A 13,048-nucleotide genomic window follows, 5' to 3' on the forward strand; every position below is an offset into this window, starting at 1 on the left:
CCATTCCTTTTTGTGCATCATCAAGAAAATTATTTGCTAAGTTTCAGTGAGTTGCACCTGTGCAAATTCTCTGAAGGTGAGAAGGTTGCACAGATGTCACCAGCTTGATGTTTGAGAAGGAAAAAGCCCAGCACGGCTTTCAGGGGCTGCAAGGAATTTGCTGGGATGGCAGCTAGAAAAAACATCTTTCTACTTGTTCTCGAAGCACATTGGTATAGAGATTGGTGGGAGACATTCAGCATGGTGCCTTGTGAGTCACTTGTCAGATAAGAGCTCCCCTATAAGTAAAAAGCCACCCTAAAATTATTGCTTTTGAAAACTATAAAATGTTCAGAGTTAGAAAAGTGGCAGCTAACAGAGAGGAGGTGAGTCCCCGGACCCTGCAGTTCTGTAGGTGTCATCAGAAGAAACAATGAATCCATGGAGTCCACTCACCACTAGGGTACCTCCTCCTGGCTGCTCTGGGGATTAATTTTTTCCAGGTGCTGCACCCCCTCTGGCAGTCTATTCACCTGTCCTGTCTCATCCTCTGGCCCCTTTCGCTCCAGGAGCTGCAACTTCTTCTTCGTTACTCAGCCCTCTGGCCAGGTCACTATGGTCCTCCCCTTCTGGGGTATCAAAGTCGTCCTGGGCAAACTGTCCCAGGCAGTCCGCTCTCCACTGTCTGGTCTGCACCACTTCCCCAGTGGCTGGCAGGGGAACCAGGGCCTGCCCTCTACTCCGGGTTCCAGCTCAGGGGCTCTCTAGTCAGCAGCAAAAGTCTGTTCTATCCTGTCCCTTACTGGCTTTTCCCTGAGCCTTGCCATAACTTCTGGCTCTTTCCCCTTCTCTGAGTTTGCCAGTCACACAACTGCCTCCTCCCAGGGAGAACTGTAGGCTACTTGCCTCTATTGCTCCAAATACATCTCCCTTCTCCCAGTGAGTGACTCCAGACTACTTTGCAGCTTCCTGCTGCCCTCAGCTCCTGGGCTTTATATAGGTCCCTCTGCTTTCTGTCTAGCTGAGCCTCATTTAATCAATCCCTGCTCCCTGGCTCCTCCTCCAAGTGCAGCCTGGGCAGTTAATTGGCTCACCTGGCCACCTTAACCCCTTCAGGCCCTGTGTAGGGGTGGCCACCCTATCACAATGAGTCTATGTGCACTGGTTGTTTTCTAGCTGATTTCAGTGCTCAGGGAAGTGAGTTATCTGGAGGCAAACCAGGTGGAGAGCATCCCCGAGACAGCAGCAGAAATCTACTCCTCCAAGGAGTCGTATCGGCAGCTGGTGGCTAACTTGGAGCTGATGGTAAATGCGTACAATAAGATCCTGAGGACAGTCCTCGAGGTGGAATACCCTCTGGTACAGAGGCAACTGCAGGATATTGACTCCAGGCTGAAAGAGGCAGAAGAGACACTGAACTGGAAGACAGAAGGTAAGTCCACAAACCCACTGATTGGGGAGGTGCAGGTGAGTCATGCAGATTGCCATCCTGCCCTCAGCTGGGATTCTGAGGTCAGATGTGTTCATGGACATGTGCTCACATTCCTCCGCTATGGCCATCCGTTCCCTTCTTGGGCACCGTGGCTTCTGGAGAAGGAGGAGGAGCTGGGACTGATCTGGAGACTGATAGATTTGTGTTTAAGGACATTTAAAAGCTCATGAGAAAAGCAATGTTACTATTGGAGGAGGTCCGTTTTACGGGCTGTTGTCACTGACCTCTTTAATTTGCTACATGTAAAGCAGATTGCTGTCTGAAACACAAGAAAAGCAAGACCCTGCTGTATGCTCTCCCCAGTGCTGATAACCATGGCTATGGGGAGGTGCTGCTTTCGGGGATACCACAGTGGTGGTTTCTGGGGTGGTTGGTCATTCTCCCAATGGTGCTCTGACACCAGAATGAAAAGTGATCAAACCCCTCTAGAGCCAGGAAGGCCTGTACAGCGCTGATACCTGATTATTCCCGGGAAAGGTCACTGCAGCAAATAGATTTTTTTCTAGAAGAGTGAAATAAAGAGTGCGATTAATAATGCACAGGCTGTTCATATGCACCATTACCTCAGGATGCTTTTACCTGGGTTCTTACCTCATTAATTTTAAGTGCAAATAGAACAGTTTCCTGGTGGTGAATATTTCCATTTGAAAATGAACTGGTGGAAGATGCCCTTTGGTTTCCTTCCAAAAATCCACGGGGTGACCAAAAGCACTTTTGCTCTTATGACTCTGCAAAGCAGAACCACCTTTTGGGGATGATCAGGTGCTGAGAAATTGCCTCGCTTCAGACAGAACATAAAGCCTGGGATGGGGCTTCTTCCCCATGTCAGCCCCTGAGTCACCTGCCTCTAAACACAAGCATTCGCTGATGACAGGGAGGGAGAAGCCCACATGCTGTGCTGAGCATGTGCTGGGCGTTCCATGTGCTGGTGGCAGTGGTGGTGGCCAGAGGGCCTTATGGGGCAAATCCAGCCCCACTTCCGGGGCTGTGCAGGATCCCCTGGCAGTGGAACTGGCTCTAGGGTTGCCAGGTGTCTGGTTTTCAACTGGAACGCCTGGTCAAAAAGAGACCCTGGCAGCTCTGGTCAGCACCGCTGATCAGGCCATTAAAAGTCTGGTTGGCAGCACTGCCGGTGCAGCGGGGCTGGCAGGCTCCCTGCTCGGCTCTGCGTGGCTCCCAGAGGGACATGCCGGTCACTTCTGGGAGCCACCTGAGATAAGTGCCACCCGGAGCCTGCGCCCCAACACCCTTCCTCACCCAAGCCCCAAGCCTGGAGCCCCCCCTCACTCTGAACCCCTCATTTCTGGCCCCACCCCAGAGCCAGCAACCCTAGCCCTAAGCCCATACCCCTTCCCACAACCCAACCCTCTGTCCCAGCCCAGAGCCCCCTCCCAAACTCCACCCCCACCCTCAACCCTCGGCCCCACCCCCCAGCCCAGAGCTCCCTCCTGTGCCCTGAACCCCTCATTTCTGGCCCCACCTGGAGCCTGCAACCCCAGCCCAGAGCCCATACCTCTTTCCATACCCCAGCCCCCTGTCTCAGCCTGGAGCCCCCTCCCAAACTCCAAATCCCTCGGCCCCAAGCCCAGAGCCCCCTCCTGCATCTCAAACCGATCATCCCTGGCCCCTCCCCAGAGCCTGCACCCCCAGCCGGAGCCCTCACCCCCTACCGCACCTCAACCCACTGCCTCACACCAGAGCCTTCTCCCACACTCCAAATCCCTTGTTTCCAGCCTGGAGCCCCCTCCTGCACCCCAAGCCCCGCGTCCCCAGCCCCACCCGAGAGCCCACAACGCCTCTCACATCCCATCCCCAGTCTGGTGAAAATGAGTGAGTGAAGGTGGGAGAGCGAGTGACGGAAGGAGGGGGGATGGAGTGAGTGGGGGTGGGGCCTCGGAGAAGGGATGGGGCAGAGGTGGGGCCTTGGGGCAGGGCGCAGGCAAGGGTGTTTAGTTTTCTGTGATTAGAAAGTTGGGTATCCTAACTGGCTCCTCTGTGCGAGGGATGGGAGAGGGGAGAATTTTGAGGGGCTGTGACGTGGGCAGGAGGGTGCCCAGCAAGCGTGAGCCTGGGGAGCGGCAGCGTTGGGGTAGGAGAACCATTGTTAAGCCTGTTCTCCCCTGTACATCTGGCCTTGCCTCCCGGCTCTGGGGTTTGCCCTGTCTTTGATACTTCAGTGACACTCCGCACACAGAAGATACTCTGTCCCCCATGCCTCACTGCTTCTCCAGCAGAGCTCTGGTCAGAGGGGCATTCCCACTCCTGGGAAGCAGGGCCTGTGGGCCTGGCTGGAACATGGACAGAGCAGTTGGCAGAAACCAGGGGTAGCAGGGTGCCTTTATTGTGAGTTCTTGGGGAGAGAAAAGAATTAGGGAAAGGCCAGGGGAGCCCAACGACCCTCTTGCTTGTGACAAGAGGCTTGGTGGTGTCTGGCATTCAGGACTAGCTCTGCCCCACATTGGGACCTATGCAGTGGTCATGGGGGACTCGTGTAACCATAAGGGAAATTCAGAAGCATTTCCTAACAGAATCCAAACTGAGAATATGGGCAAGCCCAGGTGAATTGCTATGAAAATGCTGAGGCAGTGTCTTGACTAGGATCACTTCGCTGGTAGAGTGACACCTGTCTATGGTACCAGCTAAGCACTCCTGGAGTGGATGCAGCTTGTATCAGCAAAGCTGCACTTCAGTTGGTGCTGCTTATTCCAATGCCCCACATGAAACAAGCTATGCCAGTAAAAGTGCAGCTTCTGCCGGCACAGCTGTGTCTACCCTAGGGGCTTCTGTCGGCACAGCTATGTCAGGTAGGAATCACACCTCTTTTCACCCACGTAGCTATGCCGGCAGAAGTCTGTAGCATTGACAGAGCCTGAGCAAACCCTCTTTATTTGTTGAAAAGGCCTGTGGGAGCACATCTCCACGGTGATCGAGAGCGTTCATGACCTTGAGCGAAGGATCCAGAAAGCCAAGGACAATGTCGAGGAGATTCAGAGCATCATGAGGTCGTGGGTCTCACCAATTTTTGAGAGGAAAGATGGAAAAAGGGAAAACGTGCTCAGTTTGGAGGACCGGCCTGAACGGCTAGAAAAGCGCTACAACCTCATCAAAGAGTCGGGGCTGAGAATCCATGCACGGGTGCAGGTGAAGAGAGTATTGTCATAGCTTTACTGTGCTACAGAGCAGATAGAGAATGCTGCTGGGGGCTATTGGTTGTCCATAGAGCCTGCTTCTCTTCGCACTAAATTTCTAGTATTCATGATTCTGGAGAAAAGTTTGAGCAAAGACCAAAATCCAGAAGGCAAATGTAAAGAATCTCATGATTTTTCAGCCATTCTCATGATTGTGGGGGGGCCTGACTCCTGGTTTTGGATGCTTAGTGTTGGCAATACTGCAATCGGTTTTATGCCCCCGTCTGCTCAGTGAGCATGTGGCTCCACAACCCCCAATCCATCATTTCCATTGCCTTCCCGAATTCTGCCCTCACTTGCACTCCAAGCATTAAAAGCAGTAACAATAAACATACAATAAGCAGAGTTTGTTCTGGGGTCAGAATTTCTGTTGGCACCTGGTGATTAGATTTCAGAGCAGGCACTTTAAATGATTTTATGGCTCAGGGAGGAGGCTCACATTTCAAGTGTCAAATCAACTCCGATTTAGCTACTAAATTAATGCAAGTGGAACAGCCCCATCTCCTTCTGGCAAGTCTGCTGAAAGACAGTCCAAAGTCTTTGTTCTGCTTTTCTAACTGTTACATTTTCTATTACTCTGAATCTCTATGTTGAGCTGTTTAATCAACTGTTTGACTTGCACATTTTGAATTATTTCCCTAGAATTTGTAATTGCAGTTCCCAGAACCAGAATAGTCTCTGCTCCTTTGACCAGAGGAGGTTGCCTACATTTTGGTTTTAGTCCATTGGTTAAAGTGCTAGCAGGAGACTTGAGGTTTAATTCCCTGCTCTGCCACAGACTTCCTGTGTGACCTTGGTCAAATCACTTAGGCCATGTCTACACTAGAGACCTTACATCGTGTTTTTGTCTTTTATCATTTTTCTGTGTGAGTTCATTGGAGAGTAGAGTGATTGTCTGACTTCACCCACATAGTAGTTATTGGGGCATGTAATGCACTGGATCATGTTGTGATGGGCGTGTGTAGGACTCAGGTATCCTGAAAGGTGTGTCGGGGGCGGGGTGTGACAGTGCAGTCAGACAGAATCACCCCTGTGAGGCAGGGCAGTGCTATTAGCCCCATCATACAGATGGGAACTCTGGTCCGGAGAGACTAAATGATTTATTCAAGGTCACACAAAAAGTCTGTGTTAGAGGAGGGACCAGAACCCAGGGCTCCTGTATGCTAGGTTAGCACCTTCACTGCTAGACCATCCTTCCTATCTGCTCTCTATCTTCCTAAACACTATCAACCTGCTTAATCTCTCTGTATTAATTTGTATCGGTTGTTTTAATAATAGTCCAGTGGGTCATTCTACCATGAGACGAATTCAGTCTGGCTGTATTTGAAGGTGACTTCCATTTTTTTTTCAGGAAAACCTGAGTCTGTTCGCCGCAGACCCCACCTCCGAAGTTTGGAAAGCGTACATTGATTATGTGGATGAAATGATCTTGGATGGATTCTTTAATGCTATTGAGTGCTCCCTCAAATACCTCCTGGAAAACACAGGTAACTGAGCTGTCCTTTCTCAGGCCAGGGTGGTTTCCCCTCTCTGCTCTCAGCGAGGTTTCCATTGCTTGTGTGTAACCGGAATGTCCTGATCTGCTGTCCATGGCTAGGTGGTGTTTGTGTCTGGGCAGAAGGGAGGCAGCTGGAAAAGGAGTGCAGTTTTGCTATGCAGCAAGACCAGGAGTCATTGTGTGCTGAGCTGCCCTGTCAGAGCTCCTGGGGATGGCTCCAGGCTGTATTGAGAGTTTCTACATGTACATGGTTTTTGTTAGCTCCAGGTATGCATACACTGCCACATAACGCCCGCGGCTGGCCCATGTCAGTGACTCAGGCTCGCGGGGCTCAGGATGTGGGACTATAAGATTGCTCTATATCTATTCAGGCTTGGCATTTGGCCCGAGGCAGCTGACATGGGCCAGCTGCAGGTATTTAATTGCAGAGTGGCATATCCTTCGAGACCCTAAGAGACCCAGGCGTGACCAGGCTGTGGTTCCCATCTGGAGGAACACAGCACAGAGGGAGGAAGGGTAATAGCACTCTGTTGCCTGATTTCTGTTCCACACTCTGGAACAGCACACTGTGGAGAGCACCACACCAAATATTAACAAGATGATGGACAATGTAATTTAGAGTGGTGATCCCAGCTCTGCTGCGTGGTGCTGGCACCAGTTAGAGCCTCTCTCCCATCTGCAAAGGACCCAGGTACTGCGTGACACCCTCTTCCACATCCAGGAGTGGCTCAAGGGCCCAATTTGTGACTGGTCAAATGGTATAAGAGGCCTGGCCCACAAGGAGGACTGTTTTCAGTCACCCAACCCAGGGCCTGTGCTGCCCAGAGATGACACAAGTAAAGTGTATTTCTTCTGCCTGCTATGAACATATGGTGACTTCTGTTCATCTCTTCACAGCGTTTGCCATTCCAGGTACTTTCCTCCCTGTGATTAATAAGGGACCATTAGATCATCTTTTCTAACCTCCTGCATAATACAGGGCATTATATTTCATCCAGTCACCCCTGTATTGAACCCAGTAACTTGTGTTTGGCTAAAGCATCTTTTACAGCCTGGATCTGAAGAGATGGCGAATCCACCGCTTCCCTGGGCAGTTTGTTCCAAAGGTTAATCACCCTTACTGTTAAAATAAGGTCCCTTATTTCTAATTGGACTTTGTCTGGCTTCTGCTTCCAGCCATTGATTCTTGTTCTGCCTTTCTCCGCCTGATTAAAGAGCCCTTAAGTACCCAGTATTTCCTTCCCGTGAGGGAACTTCTGTACTGTAATCTAGTCACGTCTCAGTTTTCTTTTTGGTAAACTAAAAGTCTGAGCTCTGTGTCTCTCACTGCACGGCATTTTCTTCAGGCCTTAAATCATTTATGTGGCTCTTTTCTGCACCCTCTCCAGTTATTCAACATCCTTTTAAAAATGTGGACACCAGAACCGGATACTGTATTCCAGTATTGGTCTTACCAGTGCCGTATGCAGAAGTAAAAACCATCTTCCTACTCCTACGTGCTACTGCCCTGTTTAGACATCCAAGGATCGCATGAACTCTTTTTGCAACAGCATAACACTAGGAACTCATGTTCAGTTGCTTGTGCATCATGACCCCTGAATCCGTTCAGTGTTACTCTGTTCCAGGATGCAGTCCCCGCATTGAACAGGGATGGCTGCATTCCTTGTTCCTAGATTTGCAAGCTTGCATTTGGCTGTATTAAAACACAGTTTGTTTGAATGGGCCCTATTTTTCAAGTGATTCAGATCACTCTGTGTTTCTGCACTGTCCTCATTATTCTTTACCACATTGCCATGCTTTGTGTCATCCACAAATGTTATTAGCAATGATTTTATATTTATTTCCAGATTGTTGATGAAAATGTGGAACAGCATCAGACCTAGTATCGGTCCCCGCAGAGCCCCACTAGAAACACCCCCATTCAGTGGGAGTTCCCACTGCTTTTTGAGATCGGTCTGTTAGCTAGTCCTTAACCACATCCCGGGTGCTCTCCTGATGTTGTATAGTGCAAATTTTTAAATCCAAATGGTGTGTGGTACTAAGTCAAACGTCTTATAAAAGTCTAGGAATGTCAAAGTCTACTAAAAAAAGCGACAGAGTCCTATGGCACCTTATAGATTAACAGACGTATTGGAGCATAAGTTTTCGTGGGTGAATACCCACTTCATTGGATGAAAGTCTACTCAGTTACCTTGATCAGCCAAACTTGTAATCTCATCAAAGAATGAAATTAGATTTGTTTGACTTGAAGAATTTTCCATAAAACGACGTTGACTGGCATTAAGTATATTCCTATCCTTTAATTCTCTATCAATTGAATCCTGTATCATCTTTTCCATTACTTTGCCCAAGCTTGATGTCAGGCTAACCAGCGTAAGGTTGCCCCAGTCATCCCAATTGCCCTTTTCGGATATTGACACAACATTAGCACTCTGCCAGTCTTCTCGAATTTCCCCAGTGTTCCAATATTTATTTAAGATTAATGTCAGTGGGCCAGAGATCTCCTCATCTTACTCTTTTCAGACTCCTGGGTACAAGTTATCTGAGCCTACTGATTTAAAAATATTTATCCCTAGTAGGTGTTTCTTAACATCCTCCTTAGTTACTAATTGGCTGGTAAATTCTTCATCATCCTCATTTAATATGAGTACATCATCCTGCTTTTTTCCAAGTACAGAACAACATTTCTGCCTTTTCTGCATCATTAATAATTTTGCCATCACCTTCTAGTACAGTAACTCTCACTTTAAGTCGTCCCAGTTAATGTTGTTTGGTTGTTACCTTGCTGATCAATTAGGGAACATGCTCATTTAAAGTTGTGCAATGCTCCACTCTTACATTGTTTGGCTGCCTGCTTTCTCCACAGCTGGCAGCCTCCCTACGCCCTCCTTCCTCACAGCACCTCCCGCCTGCCGGCAGTCCCTGCGGATCAGCGCCTTCCCCCTGCATCCCCCTCCTCCCTCCCTCCTCCTGCCCGCGGCAATCAGCCGGATTGCGGTGTTTCGGGGGCAGGAGGGAGGGGGGAGGAGCGAGGAATCAGCATGCAGGCTACCCCTCCCTCCCCTGCCTCCCAAACACCGCAAGCCAGCTGATTGCCCTGGGCAGGAGGCGGGGGGGGGGGAGGGGGAGGAAGGGAAGGGAAGGGAAGCCTGTGCGCCTAGTCCTCACTCCTCTCCCCTCCCTCCTGCCCTCTAAACACCGCAAGCCAGCTGATTGCTCCAGGCAGGAGGGAGGGGGGAGGAGCAAGGACTCAGTATGCAGTCTCCCCCTCCCTCCCCTGCCTCCTGCTGGCAATCAGCTGGCTTGTGGCGTTTAGAAGGGAGGGGGGAGGAGCGAGGACACAGCCTGGGAAGTAAAGGGGGAGGAGGGGCAGGTCAAGGATGGGGGCTTGGGGGAAGGGGTGAGTGGGCAGTCTGAGGGTTGAGTCCCTCCTCCTCCCCCTCCCCCTCCCCCCCCCACCCCTGGTGCTTGCAGAGTAGGGGAAGCTGCCGCTGCTGCGCAACGTGTTTCTCCTAGCCTACAGCACCTTCAGCCTCCTTGCCTGCCTCGTCTCCAGTGCCAGTGGGCTGTGCCTGTATGGGGTAAGGCAAGGGCACCTCCCAACTATAGTACTGTACTGTATGTACAGTATGTTTGTAAACACACAGCATGTGCACACTACTCCCCCGCAGCGTAGTATTAAAGCGCTTGTTTAAAATGTATATAATGCCTTTTGTCTGGAAAAAAAAAATCCCTGGAACTTAACCCCCCCATTTACATTAATTCTTATGGGGAAATTGGATTCGCTTAACATTGTTTCACTTAAAGTCGCATTTTTCAGGAACATAACTACAACGTTAGTGAGGAGTTACTGTAATGAGTCTATGCCATTGTTAAGATTTCTTTTGTTCCTGATATACTTATTAAAAAACCTCCTTTTTGTCCTTGGTCTTTCCAGCCATGGATTTTTTCCCTGATGTCTTTAGTTTCCCTTATCAATATTCTACACTTCATAACTTGTAATTTATACTAATTGCTGTATATTTGCTTTTTTACATTTGTTATTTGTTGCTTTTTTATTACTAATTGCTGCCATCATCACTTCATCACTGAAGAGGATGGGCTGTTAGCCACAGTTTTGTGAAACTTTTCTTGATTGTGGAACCTAATGAACTCTTTTTTTAAGAACGCCCAATTTTCATTCACGTTTTTCTGTCTAAATGTTTTCTTCCAGTCAGTTTCACTTCTAAATTTTCTCAGCATGGGGAAATTAGGTGTTTTGAAACATCAGGTATTCATTTTACTGGTTGGAACTGTCCTCTGTTTGCCCAGAATGCATGTAATCAGGTCATGATCACTGGTCCTTGGGAAACCACCAACTTCCAGTTCAGTGATTCATTTATCTTTATCCTTTATATCGATGTTCAAAATAGAGTTACATCATATTGGGATCAATACTTTTTGAGTAGAAACTCCAGTGATGTTTTACTACTGGCTGCAAGAGACCTTCATCATATATCTCCCCAGCTGAAGTTCCCTGGCACAGAAGTGCTGTTCCAGTGCACCCCTTTGTGGCTGGATGTGGTGATGTGGCAGTTCCGCCTCAGTTTCCCCACAAAAATCATCAGCCTACTCAGCCCCAGAGAGCCCAGCCCCTTGAAAGTATTTAATCCCTTCTGGGGTAACAGAGTCCCTTAGTCCAAATCCAATAAATGCACTGAGCAAAAGAATCCTCAGTCCAGCTGGGCTCTGCCTCATGCCCCTTCCATGCAGGCAGCCCCTCCTTTCTGCCCCCCCCCCCAGCTATGACGGCCTGTCCTCCTGCTTAGCAACTGGTGCCCAGGCTCTTCTGTAAGAACCAGCCAGGCCAAGACTACCCTCTTCTCAAGGGCTCCAGCAAGCCACAGTCCCCCTGTTATCATAGAATCATAGAATCATAGAATATCAGAGTTGGAAGGGACCTCAAGAGGTCATCTAGTCCAACCCCCTGCTCAAAGCAGGACCAATTCCCAGCTAAATCATCCCAGCCAGGGCTTTGTCAAGCCGGGCCTTAAAAACCTCCAAGGAAGGAGACTCCACCACCTCCCTAGGTAACGCATTCCAGTGTTTCACCACCCTCCTAGTGAAATAGTTTTTCTTGATATCCAACCTGGACCTCCCCCACTGCAACTTGAGACCATTGCTCCTTGTTCTGTCATCTGCCACCACTGAGAACAGCCGAGCTCCATCCTCTTTGGAACCCCCCTTCAGGTAGTTGAAGGCTGCTATCAAATCCCCCCTCATTCTTCTCTTCTGGAGACTAAACGATCCCAGTTCTCTCAGCCTCTCCTCATAAGTCATGTGCTCCAGACCCCTAATCATTTTTGTTGCCCTCCGCTGGACTCTTTCCAATTTTTCCACATCCTTCTTGTAGTGTGGGGCCCAAAACTGGACACAGTATTCCAGATGAGGCCTCACCAATGTCGAATAAAGGGGAACGATCACGTTCCTCGATCTGCTGGCAATGCCCCTACTTATACAGCCCAAAATGCCGTTAGCCTTCTTGGCAACAAGAGCACACTGTTGACTCATATCCAGCTTCTCGTCCACTGTGACCCCTAGGTCCTTTTCAGCAGAACTGCTACCTAGCCATTCGGTCCCTAGTCTGTAGCAGTGCATGGGATTCTTCCGTCCTAAGTGCAGGACTCTGCACTTGTTCTTGTTGAACCTCATCAGGTTTTTTTCTGCCCAATCCTCTAATTTGTCTAGGTCCCTCTGTATCCGATCCCTACCCTCTAGTGTATCTACCACGCCTCCTAGTTTAGTGTCATCCGCAAACTTGCTGAGAGTGCAGTCCACACCATCCTCCAGATCATTAATAAAGATATTAAACAAAACCGGCCCCAGGACCGACCCTTGGGGCACTCCACTTGAAACCGGCTGCCAACTAGACATGGAGCCATTGATCACTACCCGTTGAGCCCGACGATCTAGCCAGCTTTCTATCCACCTTACAGTCCATTCATCCAGCCCATACTTCTTTAACTTGGTGGCAAGAATACTGTGGGAGACAGTATCAAAAGCTTTGCTAAAGTCAAGAAATAACACATCCACTGCTTTCCCCTCATCCACAGAGCCAGTTATCTCATCATAGAAGGCAATTAGGTTAGTCAGGCACGACTTCCCCTTCGTGAATCCATGCTGACTGTTCCTGATCACTTTCCTCTCCTCTAAATGTTTCATAATTGATTCCTTGAGGACCTGCTCCATGATTTTTCCAGGGACTGAGGTGAGGCTGACTGGCCTGTAGTTCCCCGGATCCTCCTTCTTCCCTTTTTTAAAGATGGGCACTACATTAGCCTTTTTCCAATCATCTGGGACCTCCCCCGATCGCCATGAGTTTTCAAAAATAATGGCTAATGGCTCTGCAATCTCACCCGCCAACTCCTTTAGCACCCTCGGATGCAGCGCATCCGGCCCCATGGACTTGTGCACGTCCAGTTTTTCTAAATAGTCCCGAACCACTTCTTTCTCCACAGAGGGTTGGTCACCTTCTCCCCATGCTGTACTGCCCAGTGCAGCAATCTGGGAGCTGACCTTGTGCGTGAAGACAGAGGCAAAAAATCTGAGGCAGATTTCTTGCCCCTCATAGGTTCAGTCTGTGTGCTGTCCTTCTGCAGCAACCCTCAACTGCTCATAACACAAGAACTAAAGATCACCAAATGAAATTAATAGGCAGCAGGTTTAAAACAAGCACAAAGGAAGTATTTCTTCACACAACGCACAGTCAACCTGTGGAACTCTTTGCCAGAGGATGTTGTGAAGACCAAGACACTAATAGGGTTCAAAAAAGAACTAGATAAGTTCCTGGAGGATAGGTCCATCAGTGGCTATTAGCCAGGATGGGTAGGGATGGTGTCCCTAGCGTCTCTT

At 49.2% G+C, this 13,048-nt stretch overlaps 1 protein-coding gene across 1 annotated transcript in view; it reads left to right on the top strand.

Moving 5' to 3' along the window:
* The window catches only part of DNAH9 (dynein axonemal heavy chain 9), a 405,383-nt gene that overhangs the window by 48,994 nt on the left and 343,341 nt on the right, over window positions 1-13,048 (top strand). The window contains exons 13-15 of the mRNA XM_065563307.1: window positions 1,156-1,411; window positions 4,371-4,612; window positions 6,011-6,146. Coding sequence (XP_065419379.1) covers window positions 1,156-1,411; window positions 4,371-4,612; window positions 6,011-6,146 — 634 coding nt within the window. The remainder of the gene's footprint in view (window positions 1-1,155; window positions 1,412-4,370; window positions 4,613-6,010; window positions 6,147-13,048) is intronic.

Source organism: Chrysemys picta, chromosome 12 (assembly GCF_011386835.1).
Source record: "Chrysemys picta bellii isolate R12L10 chromosome 12, ASM1138683v2, whole genome shotgun sequence".
In the NCBI taxonomy this organism is placed as follows: Eukaryota; Metazoa; Chordata; order Testudines; family Emydidae; genus Chrysemys; species Chrysemys picta.